Below are 18,932 nucleotides of genomic sequence, written 5' to 3'. Positions count from 1 at the left end.
TCCAGATTTTGATGGCTGTGTTGTGGCTACGTGGGAGAGTGTCCCTGTTTGCAGGGAATAAATAAATACTAAAGAATTAGGGAGTGTGGAAGCATCTTGTCACCGAGTAATTCTCGAAAAAGATTTCAGGACGGAAAAATGTTTGGTACTACTCTTGCAACTCTTCTGCAAATTTGAAGTTCCTTCAAAGGAAAAAGGGAGAAGAAAGTATTCACATTATCATGGCTCACCCTCACTCCCCCCCCGCCCCCCAACCCCCCCACCCCCCCCACCCCCACCCCACCCCCCCCCCACCAAGAAAGAATTCCAATCAGATTCATGGTTGAAAAACCACTGAGTGGGTACCTTCTCCCCGCTCTCTGCCGGAATGCTACGAGTCTTGTGCATATACTGTGTTTCCCCGAAAATAAGACCTAGCTGGACAATCAGCTCTAATGCATCTTCCGGAGCAAAAAGTAATATAAGACCCAGTATTTTATTATATTATATTATATGACCTGGTCTTATATTATAGTAAAATAAGACCGGGCCTTATATTAATTTTTGCTCCCAAAGACGCCTTAGAGCTGATTGTCCGGCTAGGTCTTATTTTCAGGGAAACACTTTAGCCCCTTAGTTTTTGCCTTTACTGTGTGCTGGTCTGACTTCCAACTGCCAGCACTTTCCACAGCCTGCAGTCTTTCTCGGGGGCCCAGAGTGCTCTGCCCATGCGCAGCAGGCCAGAAGTGTCAGGGAATTCTGCGCCCTCCCCCTTTCCCGAGATCAGTCCTCAAACAGGACAGATGGGAATTGGTGAATAAATATCCCAGTGCCCTCTCCCTTCAGATGGGATGGCGCTGAGGTGTGCTCCGTATGGCTCCCTGAGCTCTCCGACCGGGTGAGCCCCATACAAACCCTTCATTGATTTGCGACCCTCTCCATCGTATCACCCTATTTTATTGGCCACATAGCAGTGTTCACCATCTGAAATCATCCCGTTGCTCTGCTTATTTATTTGTTTTTCACAATGCCTACCAGTACCTGGCATGTGGTGGGTGCCATTTGTAGAATGAATGACGGAGACGAGGAATGTCCATCTGGGTTCCCAGAGGTTCCCCTGGTTTCAAGGTCTCACTCCACAGTGGAAAGCAGCTCAGTTGGGGGCCATTCTGGGCTGGATTTCCTCCACTTACAATAACTCTGCGCCATACCTGTGGTGGTGTCTTGCAATTGAATAGGATCAGAATATGCCATCCCCAAATATGCCACTTTGGCACAAAGATTATTTTGAGCTGAAAGCAATTGATGCTATACTTGATCTTAGCCAAAAGGTCGAGAAGCGATTGAAGGCAACTGAGAATTAACAGATGCAGGAGAGTTCACTGCCCTCCCCTTATCTGCCCTAAAGCAGGATATAACCTTCCCTTTGAGGACGATCGCCCCTCCCCACTACGAGGGAGGGATGGGCAGCTCTGATCATCAAAGATGGGGTGTCAACATCAAGATGAGTTTGCATAAACAGACCTTATAAAATAGCCCTTACCTCCCATTAGTTCCCCTATATATTTCCCAGTCACTTTTTCACAATTTATTGTCCCTTGAAGCCCAAACCCTCTTTCCTTTGTTAAAAGAGTGTAAGTCCCGAGTCTAAATGCTTCTTTGCATTTCAGTTCTTTCCTGTGATCTTCACACACACACACACACACACACACACGTAAAATTCTGTGCCTTTTCCTCTGTCAATGTCATTATGTTAGTTTAATTTGCAGCCCTCCCTGCTATACCCCTAAGAGGGTAGAGGAAAAGTTTTTCCTGCTGAAGAGAATATAAGCAAGAAAAGAAATTTATTTTTTAAAGTTGAAACCATAAAGCTAATTCACCCAGCTCATATGACAGGAGAGAGTTGCCCAGCTGATTGCCCAGCTGGTTGGCAGCAGAGCCCAGATCAAAGGCCGATGCTGTTCTTATTTCCTGAATATACTGTGTTTCCCCGAAAATAAGCCCCAGTTAAGATCATCAGGCAGACGGACGCATTTAGTACGTTCTGACAATGTTCCAGAAGAAGATGACATGACTGTATTTGAATAAATGTAGATTGCTGTACATGAAAAAATAAGACATCCCCTGACAACATGCCCTAATGCGTCTTTTGGAGCAAAAATTAATATAAGACCCGGTCTTATTTTCAGGGACATGCGGTATAAGACCCGGTTTTATTTTCGGGGAAACACGGCAGTGGCTGTTGAATCAGTCAGCGGGACGTCTCGTAGTCCCCCTCGGCAGCTGAGCCTACACTCTGTCTCTTCATTTGACCAAATTCGGGGAAAGGCCAGAGAGAAAGGCCATGAATTCAACTGCCATTTATGAGCATACACACACTCATTAACTTCTCGCAACAACCCTATGAGATAGCTATTATCTCTATTTTATAGGTGGCGTCATTCTGGCCTGGTGAGAATCACTGAAAATGACTTAGAAATCTGAATCTAGGGGGTTGCTTTTAGTGACTTGTGACATGATTCCTCTCAAGAACATGTGGCGATTCTAACTATACTAAGTAACTGTCGGGGGAGTGTTGCCAAGTGCTGGATCCCTCTTCAAAGCAGAAATAAGGCTTATTTGCAATTAACTCATTCATTGTGTGCAAATGATACTCATTGCCCGAAAGCAGTGTGTTCTCTTAAGTAGGTTAAACCTTCCCCTCTGAAATCTTGTTGGTACTATTCATTTGAGCAATAAACTCTTCCTTGCTGGAGTAAGGCACACTTCAGCCAGGCCAGGCGGGGAGAGAAGGATTACAAATTCTCACTCATTTTAGTTGCAATAGGAATGACTATTGACGTGTGCCAGCCAACCTTGCTCAGGCAAGCCAATTGACAGAGGGTCAGCCAAGTTCCGCAGCCTCCTGAATTATTAAACATCTGATGAGAAAGGAGAATGGCTTCTTTTCTGCTACCAGAGAACCTTGAACTTTCTGCCAACAAAAGCTTGCCAACGGGAGGTCCTGCTGGGCTCACTTTAATGAACAGATAAGACTCAACGTTAATTAGCACACTAATTGTTGCCATGCAAATGAATGTGGGGAAAGAACTTGCAAACAGTTTATTTTCTTAAATGGGCTACCAAGGTGCCTCCTGGAGGCCCATGGATGGTGCTTCATCGTGCAGCCAACTGTTTTGTTCATGGAGTACGTAGCACAAATCTGGCTCAACAAGCATTTCCCAAGAATGGTCCAAGTACTGGGGTTCTGTGTGAGAGTTGGGGGAGAGTGAAATGCACCAGGCCCAGAGCCTGTCTTCTAGAAGTCCACTGGAGAAGTCAGGGTGAAGTTGCTTGAACTTTTGGTTAGGGTTCCTGCTTGTAAGCAACAGAAATGAATTCAGGGTAGTGAAGAGAAAGGGAATGAATGTATTAAAGGCTTGGGGATAGCGGTAGGCTGGGCAGAGGAACAATCTGGGAGTGGGTATATTGCCATTATAAGGACTCATCTCTAGCTGACTTCGTGTCCTTGTGTATTTCAGGCCATTGCCTCTGTTAGGGCAGAAAAACCTGTTAGGCTCAGTGCCTGGGAGCATGCAAATTAAACTGACAACAGATAGAGAAACAGGAGGAAATACAAAATTTATTCATAGGATACGTAGACGGGAGCCCACAAAAGAAGTGGCTAGCTAAACGGCTGAAGTTTGGGAAAGAGATGGGGAGAGAAGAGGCTTTTATGAGAAGAACAAATGGGTTTCTAAGGGAACAAACAGGAGATGAGAAAATTTGTGATAATGTTTGTTTATGCAAGCGCAAGTGGTTTTTTCTATCTTTTTCATGGCTATAAAACTCCTGCAGAAACAGAAATTTATGATAGTTTCACTCCTGGAAGTTTCTGCTTTTAGTGAGAAAAAGGAAGCTCTAAGGTTTCTTTCTGCATCTGTTAATATCACATGGCTTTAGTTTAACATGATCTTCACATTAACTCTGAGGGTCCAGGTGAGTCCTCACAGCTCTCACCTGCATGACCACAATGCCCTCCTCGCTGGTATCTCCATTTTGTCTCTGGCCAGGCCACCCACCAAATTTAGGAAATTTGAATTAAGTATGGACTTCAGTCAATGACAGTGTATGAGCATTGGTTCCTTAGTTGTGACAAATGTGCCATGTTAATATGTTAACAGCAGGGAGAACTGGGTGTGGGGTATATGTGTCCATAGCAGCCCAAGGGACACATTTAAAATGAAAATCAGATAATGCCACATTTGTGTTAAGAAAAGCTCTGAAGACCCAGGGCCTGGAGCTGGGTTTCTAACACCATTCTCAAAACAAACAAACAAACAAACAAACTGAAACAATGAAGTAGGGCTCTTTGGAGAAGTGGCAGACTCTAGGAGTGGTCAGGAGAAAAACAAATGCCAGAAAATAAGGAAATGCTCAAGAAACGAGACAATGAAGGTATGTCACAGGGACGTAGGAATCAACCGACAGAGCTCCTAGTAGCCAAAGCTTGAATAATTCGGGCAACAAAATAAGCCACGGTAGCATTGGAATCTAACCCAAAGTACAGAGTAAATGTCTATGGGTCTATACTGATAGGAATAGATAATCGAATATGTAAATAAATGGGGAAGAAGAGACAAATTTCCTGTACAGAAGAATTCCAAGTAATTTATGGAGCTATTCCCCCTTCCAGGAGGCGGAGCATAACTTCCTGCCCCTTCCTGTGGGCTGGGCAGTGACTCATTCTAAAGGGTAAAATATGGAAAGAAAGAAAAGAGAATAACTTGACAGCAGAGAAGCCTGACAAATGCTACCTCAGCCAGGTGCTCAAGGCCAAAGTCAACAGTGACGTCACGCTGATGGCACGCACCCTTGATAAGATGTGATGACGGTGGCCCTCCACCTCCATGATCTTCCTTCCTTATCCCAGTCGAGTAATCCATAACCCATGAGGAAAACTTCAGACAAAACCAAACTGCAGAACAGTGCAAAATACCTGGCCAGGACTCCTCAAAACTGTCAAGGTCATCAAAAACCAGGAAAGTTTGGGAAACCATCGCCACCCAGGGGAGCCTCAGGATGCGACGTCTAAAAGGAATGTAATATTTTGGATGGCATCCTGGAACCGTAAAAGGGCATCGGGTACAAATTGAGCGAATTTGAATAAAGCATGCCCTTCAGTTAATGACAGTGTCCGAGCATTGGTTCCTTAGCTGTGACAAATGTGCCATGTTAACAGCAGGCAGAACTGGGTGTGGGGTATATGGGAACTGTCTGTGCATCTGAAGTTCTTCTAAAAGAAAAAGTTCATTAACCGACAAAACAAAAAAAAGTCTTCTGAGGGCTTCTCCTCAGGCTGAGAATGAAATCCAAATGTCTTATCGTAGCCGACAATTGACAATGTGACAATTGGCATTGCCCTGCGTGGCCCGGCTGGCCCCGGCCTCAGACGCCACCTCTCTGGCCGCACTGGCCTCTGGGGAAGGACCCAGGCCCCTTGCTCTTCTGTTTCTTCCTTCCAGAATATTCTTCCTCTCGTGCATACTCTCTCTCTTTTTCTCCCTCTCTCCCTTTAGGCCAAGTCCTTCTCATCTTTCATATCACAGCTTAAATGCCACCTCCTTCAAGAAGCCCCCTTGAGGACTATGAAGCATGTCCCTCTCACCCTCTATCACACTACACTTATTTCCTGCCCTGAGCTTATACCCATCTGCACCTGTGGTTGGGCACGTTCCCCTGAGTACGCCTGGCTTCCCCAGGACAACGTGCCCAGCCTGTTCGTTATCACAGCCCTAGTACCTGGAGAGGGTGGGATTTGGTAACACACTGGATGGAACTTGTGTCTGACGAATTGTGCTGACTTGCTAGCCTTGTCATTCCCCTGTCGTTACCGCTCAGCTTCCTGGAAGGGGAACCCTTCCTTTTACACCCCAAGCCCTGGTCTTTCAACCCTTCATAAGCCTTCTGCTCATCCCTTGAGGCTGCTTAAATCCAGCCCCTGCCCTGGGTGTGCACACCTTGGCAGAGAATATGACTGTGCCTGTGTAATTACGGTGACTCAGTGCTACATCCCTATAAGTCCTTATAATTAGGACCGGCAGTGTAATGCAGTCATTAACACTTTTTATACCACCGCCGTTTCCAAACTATTTTTGTTAAAGCACCCAAAGTAGGATGATGGGAGGAGGTTCACAGAGAACAGAGAAGTGTTTTTCCCTTTGTCTTTCCCCATGGCAATGAGGAGGGAATGGCAGTGTCTTTGAGAAAGAAGAAGCTATTGATTCGTTTGCCCCAAAGCATCCCACTGAGCTAGATTCTGCATTGTTTGTGGAACTTTCCAAAAGAATGAAAACCAGTGTGTCTTTCTGCTAAAGGCACATTCCCAATTATCTCTGCTGATAAGAGAACTTCTTTATCCTTGGAAGGGATGCTTTCCAAAGTTAAAGACGACTTTGACTTACCAGGGGCTGGTGGGGCTGGTGGTGCAGAGGGAACAGGAAGTTCGTGTGTAACAGGGGTGATGAATCCGTTCTGGAGCTGGATGGTGGTGAGGGTTGCACAACGATCTGAATGCATTTACTGCCTTTGAACTGTGCACTTAAAAATGCTTAAAACAGTAAATTTTGTGTTGTGCATATTTTACCACAATAAAAAGAAACCCAGCGGTGTATTTTTTTAAACTTGAAAGTGTCACAATATTCTGATAGGTCGGCTACACCGCAAGTTCAGAGTAAGACCCCATTCAGTATTTATTTTAAAAATTACAAATAATAAATAAGAGACTGGAAATAAAAAAGTCCAAACAATAACCGATTATTTCTGAGTGAGAGTGATTTCTAGTGTCTTCTTAGGGCTTTTCTGTATTTTTCCAATTATATATTGGACAATAAATGTTTCTATGTTTTTTGTAATCAAATAAAACAGACACAGCATAATGAATGTACTCAACACCACTGAATTGTACACTTTAAAGTGGTTGTGATGGTAAATTTTGTGTTATGTGTATTTTGCCACAATAAAAAATGTGTTTAAAAGAGAAAAGACAACTTGTACGAAAGATTACTTTCCTGGGTTTTCTTCAAGTCGCTATTGCCCTAATTTGCCACCATCCCCCAGCCCCTCCCCGTGTAGTCCAGGTTAGAGACACGAGACTTGGGTCACTGAGTGCCCCAAAGATTCCAGGCATGGGTGTAAATGTGTCTGGGTAAGTTCCAAGACTTTTGGCTCCTTCAGATCAGACGGGATCTGTAACAGGAAGCTTTTTTTTTTTTTTTTTTAAGAGTTTTCTCAGGATTTATTATGATTCAAATCGAGGCCAGGTTAAAGCTAACCCTCATATTTTCTACAAAGTCAAGATTGCTGAATGTGATAGTATAAACATGATCGCAGGAGAAACTATCACAAATCTTCAGAGGATAAACTGTTTGCAAGAACACAAAGACACCACATCACTTTGACACTCATGACAAATAAAGACGCATTATACTTGTGTAGTGTTTTAAACCTTCTAAAGTGTATTCAGAGTCGTTCTTTATTGCGCTATCAGCAATCGTGGGAAAGTGGCTTTTTTAAGGTGGAGAGGCCAGAGCCTGTTTGAATGCCTCTTAGAACCCCCCCAGGAGATAGGGGAGGTTGTTGGTGCCACAGCGGGGCTGTTTCTGGTGCAAAGTCCTAAGGAATGTGAGAGGTTGGGCGCAAAGGGAAAGCAGGGCATGACTCCTGGACAGTCTCACTGAGGAAGGAGGTCCCGGTGGGAAGATGGTAGGGAGGGCTGAGGGGCTTTGTTAAAGGGATGTTATCGGGAAAGTCAGAGCAGAGTTATCCACCTAGTGAAGTAGGAATATTTCCTCTGTGAGTCCCCAGATGACGTGAGGGACTTGGAGGGAGAGAGGGAGGGAGTGTGGGCCAGGATCGTGTCTCGTGAGACCGAAGAATGGAAACACGGACCCAGGAGAGGCAGAGTTTTAAAAAGAGGATAGTTTACTGAAAGCAAAAGGTCAGAGCTCCCGAGCAAGCGTGAGGGGGTCCCGAATGAGGGTGCCCAGTGACTGAGGCAAAAGCTCTTACTTTTATACCTTCCCTTGCCTGTTTGGGGAAGGGGAGCTGTTTGAAGAAGGGAACTGGCGCCTTCTAATGAAATTCGTTTGCCAGGTTTGTTCTGCTTGCCCATCCTGAAGGAATTAGCAAAGTACCCCACTCTTTATCTATCAGATCTGCTCCGTTTGTCAGGCCAAAATGAATTTTATGATTAACCTCATAGTGTTGTTACATTTTATATTGGAGCGAAGGAGTGATTTCAAAACCTGGAGTTTTAGGATATGGCTGTCTTTGTTTATTTCACCAGGGACCTCACTGTCTACCTAGCGACATGCTAACTAACATGTCTCACGAGGGCAACCCCTGCCAGTTGGGCTTCTCCAGGGGGCGTGACCTCCCGAGGTAGTGCCAACCTGCCCCTTATCGAAAGTGGGATGGACTCTTGTGCAGAGGGCAGGTGTTGAGATTCATCAGAGCAGTTGTGTTCAGCACTGCAAGAAAGGAGGGGCTCTCTGTGCCCCCACATTTTGTGCTGATGTGGGGGTGTGTGTTTGAGGAAAGGGTAGAAGATATGAAACAGACCCTCTTGGAGACAGGAAAGCAGGCTTAGCTGGACACGGCCAAACAGCCAACTGCGGTACCTGACGGTACATTTCAAATGAGGACATGCCTTCCGCTGTGGCTTCCTCTGAACTGTGCTGCGTGGCTGCTGTGAGCTGGTACCGAGGACAGAGGCAGACAAAACATCCCAGCTGCCTACCTGGGACTCACCTGTAGGACCAGGCTTCGGAGTAAGAAGTGAGGGAGTCGTGTGTGCAGTGTGGGGTGCCTGATTGAGGGGTGGGGGTTTCCATGGGAAGGATCCGAGACCACACTTCCAAGGCTGTGAAGGATGAGTGTTGACATCCCAGCTGCGAGATCTCTCTGAGCCGTACTCATTTCATCTGTGAAATGGGACGATGGTAGATTTGAAATTCCGAGTGAACACAACAAGCGTTGGGTACTGCGATGAGCCTTTGGGCCACGTGTCTGACATCCAGCAGGTTAGCCCAGGCTTGTGCACGTGGAGGTGGTCTTGGGGTTTCTAGGAGCCACAAAAGAGAGTAAACCCAGCGCTCCAGCTGCTTAAAACAAGTCCTACAGCCAGATTCAAGGGGTGGAGAAATTGATGGGGAATTTGGCCAGTTGTGACATCTACTACGGTTGTTCTGAGGATAAAATGAGACCATATATGTAGAACACCTATTAGCATTGTGAGTGCTCAATAAATGTATTGACAATGGTGACATTTCTCTGTTCCACTTTTTTTTTAATAATACAAAGGTAGATGTTACAATAGGTCTTAAATAGTAATTTTTAATTTTTGTGGAATGTCTTGTCTTCATTTCCTCCCCTATGTGATGAGAATAATCCCTTCCAGTCTCAGTGAGGATTTGATGTGGAAATAGTGGGAAAAAGCCCAGTGCGGGGACTTCCAGAGTTATTATTGGTATAAGACCCATGTCTCCACCTCCTCCCGCACACAAAAAGGAAACCCAGACTTGATCGCTTTTTCATTTTTGTTTTATGTTGACTCACATCCCGCTTTTCAAAAAACCCATCTCGAGCTGTTTGCAGACTCTGCTCCAGGCTGTCCTTTCTTCTGGTTCCTGGGCTGCCTCTCTCCTCATCTTCCCTCCCTGAAGGCACCTCCTCCCTTTGTGTTTCATCTCCCTTCCTCTGCCTGCAGCCTCCGGATGCCTAGGGGGCTTTGCGGGGCTGGCGCCACAGCTTCAGGGGACTCTTGGGGTACCCTGGGGCCACAAGGCCCTTCCAGGTAAGGATGACAAAGGCTGGAAGTGCTGGGTACCTGTCAGGTCTCTAAATATCTAAGTATCTTCCAGCTGCTCTGAGTGGCTCTTACAAACTGTAAAACAGAGGAATCCCCTCCACCTTGCACCTTGTCAAGGCTTGGCGTGGGGCGGGGCTCTCAGCAGCTTCGGAAGCTCCTCTGTGCAGTTGGACAGTCTGGGAAAGTGCTTAATGTTTTGAGCCTGGAAAACGCAAATCAGCAGCCGGTCCATTCTTAACCACCATCCCCGGAAGAGGAGAGTAAAGGCTCAGAGTCTCATAACCTGGGTGGTCCAAAATATGAATAACTTAGCATACCCTAAACCTTGTCAGACCTGAGGAGGCCCCTGCAGCTTAAATGTCAGACAACCTTCCTTCTCTGGGGCTGGGACACTGAGAAAGGGGAGTGGGAATACGAGAAGAGCCTGCTCTGAGCTGGTTCAGGGCAGCCCCGTTGCAGAAGACAACAGTTTTTCCTGGACAGACTTTGAAACAGTCCTTGGGCTGAGTGCTTGTTAATTTTCTTGTTAGTTCTTACAATGTCCATATGGGCTGGCAGTGACAAACCCATTTTACAGACGCAGGTAATGAGGATCAGAGAGTTTAAGAAAAGTTGCTTTGAGTTCAGAGTTGAAAGATAGAGCATAATTGATTGGTGTGGGTAAAGAAGGGATTGGAGGTAGCCTAGGAGACGGCTGATGCCACCTCCTTGGTCCAGTGCCTCCTGATAGGGGAAGGGAAAGAGTACCACACTGGGAGTGGGCAGGCCAGGTTCAAGCATACTTTTAAGGAAGCTGAAGGTCTTTGGATTTTGCCACGAAGGCAAGTTAAGTTTTCCTTGAATTTTCTGAGCCTCAGTTTTCTCACCTGTAAAATGGGTTGTTGTGAGGATCAATGAGGTGATACGTTGAAAGCATTTCATCCAGTGCCTGGATGTACAGATCAGGGGCTCTGTCTTACACCCTGGCTCCAGGAAAGCCACATGGAAGGGCACCTGGGATGGCCCCACCAGATAGCCTTGCCTTTCTGGCTGGGCGTTTCCGAGGGCAGCCCTGTACCCTACAGTCAGTGGGGCCCAGGCCCCAGCCCTAGGCAAATGCTGTGGCTTCTATGGTTGTTTTAACAATCCTGCTATTCCAAACAAGACTCAGGCTGGGCTTCTCTTGTAAATATTGATAGAGGCCCCAGACAGAGAGGAACAAGAAAACAAGGGACGTTTTATTTATGATAGAGAAAGAAACCAACAGAAAGGAAAAAAAAATCTACAGGCCCAACAGGAGGGAGGGATGTTAAATAAACTGTGGTGCAGCCACTTGATGGAATACTGTGCAACTATTGAAATGATGTTTACTGAGGGTTTGTAATAACACAGGAAAATGCTTATTCTCAAAAGCTAAGTGAAAAAAGGAAGCAACTGAACTGTATATTCAGCATAATCACACGTAGGCACACATCAAGCCCAACCAAAGCCACACGCAGAAGAAACAGACTGGAGGGACACACACCACAGCGGGGGTTAATTGGGGAGATTTTTTTATACTTTTCTCTATTTTCCAATTTTTCTTTCTTCTATAATGACATGGTTAGCCTTTATGTAGAAATGCAACCCAATGTAGAAAGCAACCCAAACTTAAGGTGTGTGTGTGTGTTTTTTCCCTAAAGAAGAAAGAACCTTTACTGGAAAAGCAGGACAGATGACCCAGGGAGAAGCCACGTGACACAGAGATCACGCTGAGGCTGAGGGCTACAGGTGGACAGACCAGGTGTTAAACAAGGTCAAGTAGAAATCCTAGACCCTGCACTCTTGGAGTAATGTGGGCTGGCTGACACCCAGCCACACACCCACGTATGGCATCTGTGATGTCCTGGAATTGTTTTGACTCTCATCCCTAAACATGCAAACTCTTCTCTCTTGGGAATGTCTCCAGGCAAGGAGCCTCTTTTATGAATGTTAAGGGGACAGAATTCTCTCCGGTACATGAAAGGCTAAAGCAGAATAGCTGGGCTCCTACTCTTTCCACACACCAAGATGGAGCTCCTAGGAGGCAGGCCTGCCCTCTCCCACTGGTGTGACAAAGCCCTTCAGGTGGCAAAGCCTGCCTTCCTTTGCCGTGGCCGTGTGCCGGGTCTGTGCGTCTCCCAGGTTTCCTTTCGGGTCTCTGCTCACTGTCATTTTCTCAGGGAGGCTTGGTCACACTGTTCCACTTCCCTGCCTTCCCTGTCTCTAGGGCACTTATGTGACATGGGTTCTATTTACTTGTGTATTTGTTTTTCAAAATTGCCTATTTTTCTCCATTAGAATGTGAGCTCGTTAGGGCAAGGACCTCCGGGGGTGCTGCAGGCACCTGCAGCACCAGGAATAGTACCTGGCCTCCACCTGTTATGAATGCATGCTGACCATCACGGCCCCGGATGGCCTGTGCAGGCCCCCTGGACCACCTTGCTCCACCATGGTGGCCCTGGCCATTTTCATCTTTAAACTCAACTCCACGGCTGAGAAACACACCAGCTCTGATCCAGTGGTAGTGACAGCCTGTGCTGAAACGGGGCTGAGGTCCTTGCAGGGTCTCAACAGGAGACGATACGGCAGTTAGTGATGTCTGCCACGAGACCACAGGGAGGCAGATAGGATGGGCATGTCAGCCCAGGCCCAAATCTCAGCTCTTCTTCTCCTCATGGTGAAGGCCACACCCGCCATCATTGGTTCTGGAACAACCTTTGCTGTCTCGTAGCCCTGGAATCATTTCCCTAGTCCTTACCAGATGTACTCCGTGGGCTTCTGAAAGGTTTTCCAGAACGATCCCTAATTCACTCTTGGCTTGGAGACCCCCCCCAGCACTACCCAGCTTTGCTGTGGTCCTGTCTCCTGCCTGGCTCCTCACTGGAGGCTTTTCCCTGGAGCTGGATCTGGCTTCACCTGCCACAGCTCCCAAGCGGGGTTCTCCTCTCAAACCCACCCCAGGCTGGCAACACAATGCTAATGCCACGTCCTACTCATGTTCACTGAGCCCACCCCGTGGGTCCCTTCATGCCTGAATATTGACTCTGACCTTGAGCATGACCTTGGCGGGGGATTGGGGTCACTCTCCCCAGGGGCCAGCCCTCGTCCCAGCCGACGTTCCTCTCCCAGCCGCCAATTTAGACATGAACTCAGCAGCCTCACCGTCCAGGCCCTAGGCCTTGTGGGGTTCAATAAATGTTCTCATTGTTGTGCCAACCTCCTTCTCATTCTTCGTTCCAATCCTGCATCTTCCAAATAAAACCTCAGGCTCAGCCCCAGCAGCTGCAGGGAACACAAGCTTCCGCCTGGATCCCCCCGGGATCTTGTGTGGAACGTTCGCCAGATACTCTTGTTGATCCCCCACGCAGAGAAGGACATGAGTTGTTCCACCAAGACAGGGACGCTGGTGTCCAAAGCATGCTTCTCTCTCTCACCTGGCAGGCCCTGCTCTGTTGTGCCCCCCACCATCTCCACTTCTTTCCTCCATGCTGTTTGTCACATAGATGGAGTCCCAGCTCCCCTGGCTTCTGGCTGGGACCCAGAGCATGGCTGCTCTCCTGTCTGTATGTGCACCTCCCTCGCACATGGAGCAGGGCCGTGCTTACAGATTGGACCAGTCTTTCCCCCTTCTCTCCAGGAGAATGAGTAACTTCTTGAGGTTGAAGGGTCTCCTGCCTTTGAGAAGTTACCAACCAAACCTGAAAGGAAAGGCGATCCCAGTCTCCTGATGCAGCTCTAGAACCTTTTAATTCCTTAGCTCCCTTACGGGCCCACCCCTCCCTGGTCCTCTCCCGTCTGACGAGGCTGACCAGGTGACAGCATTGAGCCTGGAGGGCAAATTATGCCCTCACCTCTCATCGTCCCCGAAGGATTGACGGGCAGTGGCTGCCCCTAAGTCCCAGATGTGAGGCTGGGAGGCTTGCACAGCTGTATTGTGAAGGCTTCTCGGATCTGGGGAGAGAGTCATGGGTAATTAACAGTGAGCCCAAGCAGGGGCCCAGGCGGCGGGTGGCCCTTGGATGGCATCTTCTCCTGCCTCTCCTGAGACCTCATATACAGAATCAACTGTGTTCTTAGTAGACCCCTACAAGAAGACATACCTTGTCAAATGCCTGCTAAAAATGGAGGTTTCTCAGACTAGAATTCCAGGTAATGAGAAAAAGTAAAGGGGTTCATTTACTCCACAGGGAAAAGTCCTCCAGCGTTTAGTGCTTCTGCTTCTCCAACCATCTTTCCCTCTGGCTGGGGCCCCTGGAGCTCCCCCGGGGCTCCTTCCAGTCGTGCCAGAACCACCCCCTTTTATTTTTCCCACCTCTGTGCTCCAGGTGCTTCTGGGAACATTGGTAGTTGGGGCTCAGGGGCCAATGTTTAGGAAGGGGCTTTGGTAGCTTATAGAGAGCTCGCCCATCTCTAGCAGGGTCAGCTTGAGGGGACAACTGACACACGAATCACAGTTTTGATGAGGCTGCCACCCTGAACTTTGCTGGGGTCCTGGCACCACCCCCCAATTCAGATCTGAGGCAAGCTGGTGGCCATCCCTGCAGACGTGGCTCCTGGCAGCCTCGGGACAGCAGTCCCAAGTTGTGTATTCACACTGGCCTCCAGCCCACGGACAGCAGAGACTCGTGTCAGAGCCCCAGCCAGCGGAGGAGGTAGGACTAGCATTAGCCTCCTCCTGGCCAAAGTCCCAGCCACCTGACCTCCCAGAAGCAACCCCTGGAGCAGTGGACAGCGCTCTGCCTCCAGTTTTGTAGGAGGAGCCCAGCAGAAGGGCGACTAGACACTGGTCTGGGGCACATCGGGGCCCGGCAGGGTGAGGACGGTGGGCAGGAGGGTGCCCTGCGGGGCGGGAAAGCTCCGCAGCTCCGTGGGCACAAACCTGGGTGAGATGTGGTCGGCCAGGAAGCCGAGCATGTGCCGGCGCCCCACACAATAGATGAGGTTGTCCACCACGGCGCACTGGAAGGTGTCTGGGTGGGGCGTCCGGTACGTGGCACACTGGTACCAGAGGCGGGCACTGGCACTGCAGCGGTGCACGTCTATGCCCAGGCTGCGGTTGAGGTCAAAGCGGTAGAGAAAGCCACCGACCGCCACCATCTCGGCTGTGCGGTCCTTGCCACCCACCGTGGGGCCCACCTGCCAGCGCTGCTCCTGGGCCGAGAAGCGGAGCAGCAGGTAGCGTAGCGTGCCTCCCGTGACGAAGATGTCCCCGGCACATGCTGTGGCTGTGTGTGCCAGGGCGAAGGTATCATTGGGGAGTGGTGGGGCGAAGGTCCAGCGGTCCAGGCGAGGGTCGTAGCGCTCGACCGTGTTCAGACACTCGCCCCCAATGGCGTACAGGTACCCGTCCAGGGCCACCAGCCGGCAGTGTGGCCGGGCTTGGTTCAGCGGGCACACCTCGCTCCAGATCGCCGTCAGCGGATTGTAGCAGAAGACTCGGTTGGAGGGCCTGCACTCCGGCCCCTGACAACCAGACACCACAAAGAGATAATTGAAGAGACTACAGATGGCACAGCCCCTGGACACAGCCTCGGGGGGCAGATGGGCCAGCAGGTGCCAGGTATCCTGCTCAGCGTCATAGCAACAAAGGTGGCCGGAGTCCTCCTGGGGGCACACGTCGGCCACCACCAGGTGCTTCTGGCCCCGGAGCCGTCGCTGGAGGATCAGCTCCCGCTCTGCTCCGCTCAGGCACCCGTAGATGTCTGGGCTACGCAGGGCCTGGAGGTAGTTGTCACTCATCACCTTGTAGGCGGCCTCTTTCAGGGCTTCCAGGTTCTGCCTCTTGGCCAAGGTTAATACCTCGTAGCAATTGCCCAGATCCAGGTGGACATCTGGGACTGAACCTGGGGTGAGAGGGAGGTGGAAGAAATTGGTCCCAGCCACGAGCTGCAGGCTGGGCTCCCCACTGCTTCCAGCTGAGCTGGACTCGGGAGAATCCTCGGATATGGGGCAGTCATGTGGGGCATCCTGGTCTAGGCAGGATGCAGCGGGTCCCCCAAAGCCATGGAGCTGCAGTTGGAGCTCGGGGTTCTCCACGATCTGAAGGAGGCTCTCCTTCCTGCTGAAGCCTGGTGCGGGGGGCGGCAGCGTAGGCTGGGAGGAGGCGGCTGTATCAGCTCCACCTGCTCTGTCATCGGCATTGCCTCCGGAGGCTGCCCCTGTTCCCAGGGGGGTTGGCACAGGAGGTGGAGCCTCAGCCAGAGCTGCTATCCTGGGGGCCAGCCTGCCCCCAGAGGTGGCCTGAGAGGTGGATTCGACATAGTACTCATACAACTTGCCCTGTAGCCTGGGCCTGATCCCCTCTACCTTCTGTTGTATGAAATTCTCCTCCACTCGAATCCGGGCCATCGATGAGAAGGTGTAGGAGGCGTTGGTGGCCCCCTCCTGCTGATACAGGGCCAGGCCCATGTCTGAGGCAGCCTGGAGGGCCCCAGCCTCTTCCCTGTGGACCCCCGTCATGCGGGTGAAGACCCAGCTGTCACTTTTGCCTTCTGTGTGAGCTATCCAGGGCTGGTGGGGTGACTCCTCCCCGGCTCCTGGCTGCTCCGAGAGTCTGCCATCCCGCCATGGAACAGGCTTACTATCCACACTGCTGCCGTCTACCACAGCGAGCGCAGCTGGGGAACTTTTGGGTTCACTGCCCAGATGGGGGCGGTGGGGCCGCTCTGGCTTACCGCCATCAGTTGTTCTGGCTGCCTGGCCACTGCAGCAAGGAGGTGCCTGGCCAGAGTCCGGGCACTGCTCACCCCACTCCTCACCAGCACCTTTCCTCTCGGGCTTCTGAGTCTCTGTAGCTTCCAAGTCGCGGGAAGAGGTTCCTGTTGCCAGGACTCCGGAGCCCCCTGGATTCTCCCAGCTGCAGCCCTTGCTTCCCTTCCGTCGTCTCAGCTCGCGGTATGGTGCCCCAGGAGCGGCCCCCTGGACGGCAGGCTGCCCGGAACCCTCTGCCTCCTCCTCAGCCTTGGCCTTGGGGTTTGTGCCCCACAGCGGGGCCTGGGCAGGCCTTGACTTGTACAGCCTGTAGGCTGCGGTCAGCAGGAGCAGGGCGGCAGCGGATAGCGCTAGCTTGCCTGTCAGCTGCATGTCCAAATGCCAGCCTTGGGCTTCTGCTCCTCCTCCTGTGGGAAGCATGTTTCCCAAGCCGACCTGGGGCTCAAGAATGTCAAAAATCCGATTAATGATTGCCCAATAGGGGCCCGTTCCTGGTTCCTGCTGAGCTGAGCCAGAGAGGGTTCTGGGCTGGCTCTAGCCGGCCAGCTGAGGAGTTGGAGCAAAGGTGACTTTGAGCTGGCAGAGGGCGGCCCCTGGAGCCCCAGCTGGCAGATCTCAGCGCTGGCCTCCTTGGATCCTTCGATGCTTTCCCTGGCGGTGAGACGGGGAGTCTGCCCGGGGGCTGAACTTGTGAGCAGCCTCTTGAGCTGGCAGCAGCTGGAAGATGTTAGGACTGTCCAACGGGCACGCAAAGAGGGAGGAAACTCTTGACCAAACAGTCTCCCGACGCCAGGAAATGCATAGGGTTGGTTAGTATTTGTGTGTGTGCTTTATTTTCTCTTGCAAATCCACTGGGCTAGGAGGGTTGGGTGTGGCGAGTGTGGGACAGGTGGAGCCTTGGCAGGTGTAGTATGAGACCCGCCCAGGTCGATTTCCTTTCTGTTGGGGTCTGCTGGTCCCCACGGTGGGGGTTGGGGTCTGCAGTTAGGAGCAGGGGAGGCTGAGCTGGGGCCTGCTGCCAAGCCACCTGACCCGGCTCTTGAATGCTCTTGAATGCCCTGCTGACTAAGAACTGGCTGCCATCCTGAGAGGACTTTGGGAAAACACACGTCTTTAGTACCCAGATTGGGGATAGACGTGGGGCACATCCTTGCCCTCTGAACCAGACAACCTCATACAGTGAGAGGGAGACATCTGCGCCACCCTCCAGCCCCATCTCACCATTGCTATGGTTTCCAGATCCTGGCTACCGGGCTCTGCCACTTACCAGCTGTGTGACCTTAGGCAAGTGACTTCACCTCTCTGTGCCTCAGTTTCTTTATCTGAAAAATAGGGGTAACACATACACACCTCCTAAGGTTGTGAGGAGAACAAGAGAGGGTTAATGTGTGTAAAGCCTGCAGGACTGAGCTCCACCTTGGACAAGCTCAGTAAATATCAGCCATTCTTCTTCCTGTGTTTTTCCTCTTCCTCCTTCTTGCCATCAGTGTCACCATCACTCATATTAATCGTCATCAGCTCGACTTTCTGTGCCCCTCCCCAGACCGAGGTCCTGGACCCCAAAGACCCCAGAGTAGGGGTCTCAAACCCGTGCTGCCTATGGGGGCCAGGTAGGTAAAGTAAGGACCCACCTGGTGATGGTTCCAGGCTGGTGGGTGGGCCCAGCATTGCTACATCCCACTGTTTCCGAGACATTTTCTTAGCCTAGGTGGTGATGTGATCACTCGATTTCTAAATGATGGCATCTAATTAAAAAACGAGAATAACACCCACGCTGTGGGCCAAAGGAAACACGTGCCTGGGCGGAGTTTGGCTCTTAAGCCTTGACTTCAGGAGAAAATCCCAACTCATGCCTGTGTTCACAGCCCCCACGCTCTAGCGTCAGTTTACCCTTCTAACCTCACCTCCTGCTTGCTGCCCCGTGTGCCTGGCTCTGGACTGGCGCTCAGGCCGACCTCCCTCGTCTTTGCTGGTCCATGTCCCTCCACCCCTTCAGAATCGGCTCAAAGGCTGTGCCTCCCATGCCTTCTGCCCTGGCGCCTCCACCTTTTTCTCCTTTGGGTCTCTTGTTCTTCTACACGCTTCTTTTAGCCTCCGTCACGTGGGCCATGGGTCAAAGTGCATTCTGCCCTCTTGTTGGATTCTAAGTCCCCGAGGAGTCAACTTTGAGCCCTGAAGTCTGTATGGGGCCAGGCACTATTGGGACAACAGTCAACACGCATGCGTCTTTCCGCAGGTAGGGTGGGGGGTGGCCACTCTAGATGAATCTCACCTACTGCTCAGTGTCCCGTTGGGAAAAATACAATTGTCATCCCCATTTTATGGCAGCTTCAAAGTTATGTCAATTTGCTTGTAAATGGGAATTTCTATGTGTGTTTCCAGACCCCCAGAC

At 50.4% G+C, this 18,932-nt stretch overlaps 1 protein-coding gene across 1 annotated transcript; it reads right to left on the bottom strand.

Annotated features, from left to right (window-relative positions):
- Positions 1-11,024: 11,024 nt before the first annotated feature.
- On the bottom strand, positions 11,025-17,340 carry KLHDC7A (kelch domain containing 7A). Its single transcript, XM_033114387.1, has one exon. It carries the CDS (start codon positions 16,958-16,960, stop codon positions 14,606-14,608), a length of 2,355 nt encoding a protein of 784 aa, XP_032970278.1. The 5' UTR covers positions 16,961-17,340; the 3' UTR covers positions 11,025-14,605.
- Between the last annotated feature and the right edge of the window lie 1,592 nt (positions 17,341-18,932).

Source organism: Rhinolophus ferrumequinum, chromosome 9 (genome assembly GCF_004115265.2).
Source record: "Rhinolophus ferrumequinum isolate MPI-CBG mRhiFer1 chromosome 9, mRhiFer1_v1.p, whole genome shotgun sequence".
NCBI lineage: Eukaryota > Metazoa > Chordata > Mammalia > Chiroptera > Rhinolophidae > Rhinolophus > Rhinolophus ferrumequinum.
This window is presented reverse-complemented; position numbering and strand designations above follow the sequence as displayed.

Bases quoted from the DNA above. Each gene is read 5' to 3' on its own strand.
- KLHDC7A (XM_033114387.1), bottom strand. From the start codon at position 16,960: ATGCTTCCCACAGGAGGAGGAGCAGAAGCCCAAGGCTGGCATTTGGAC.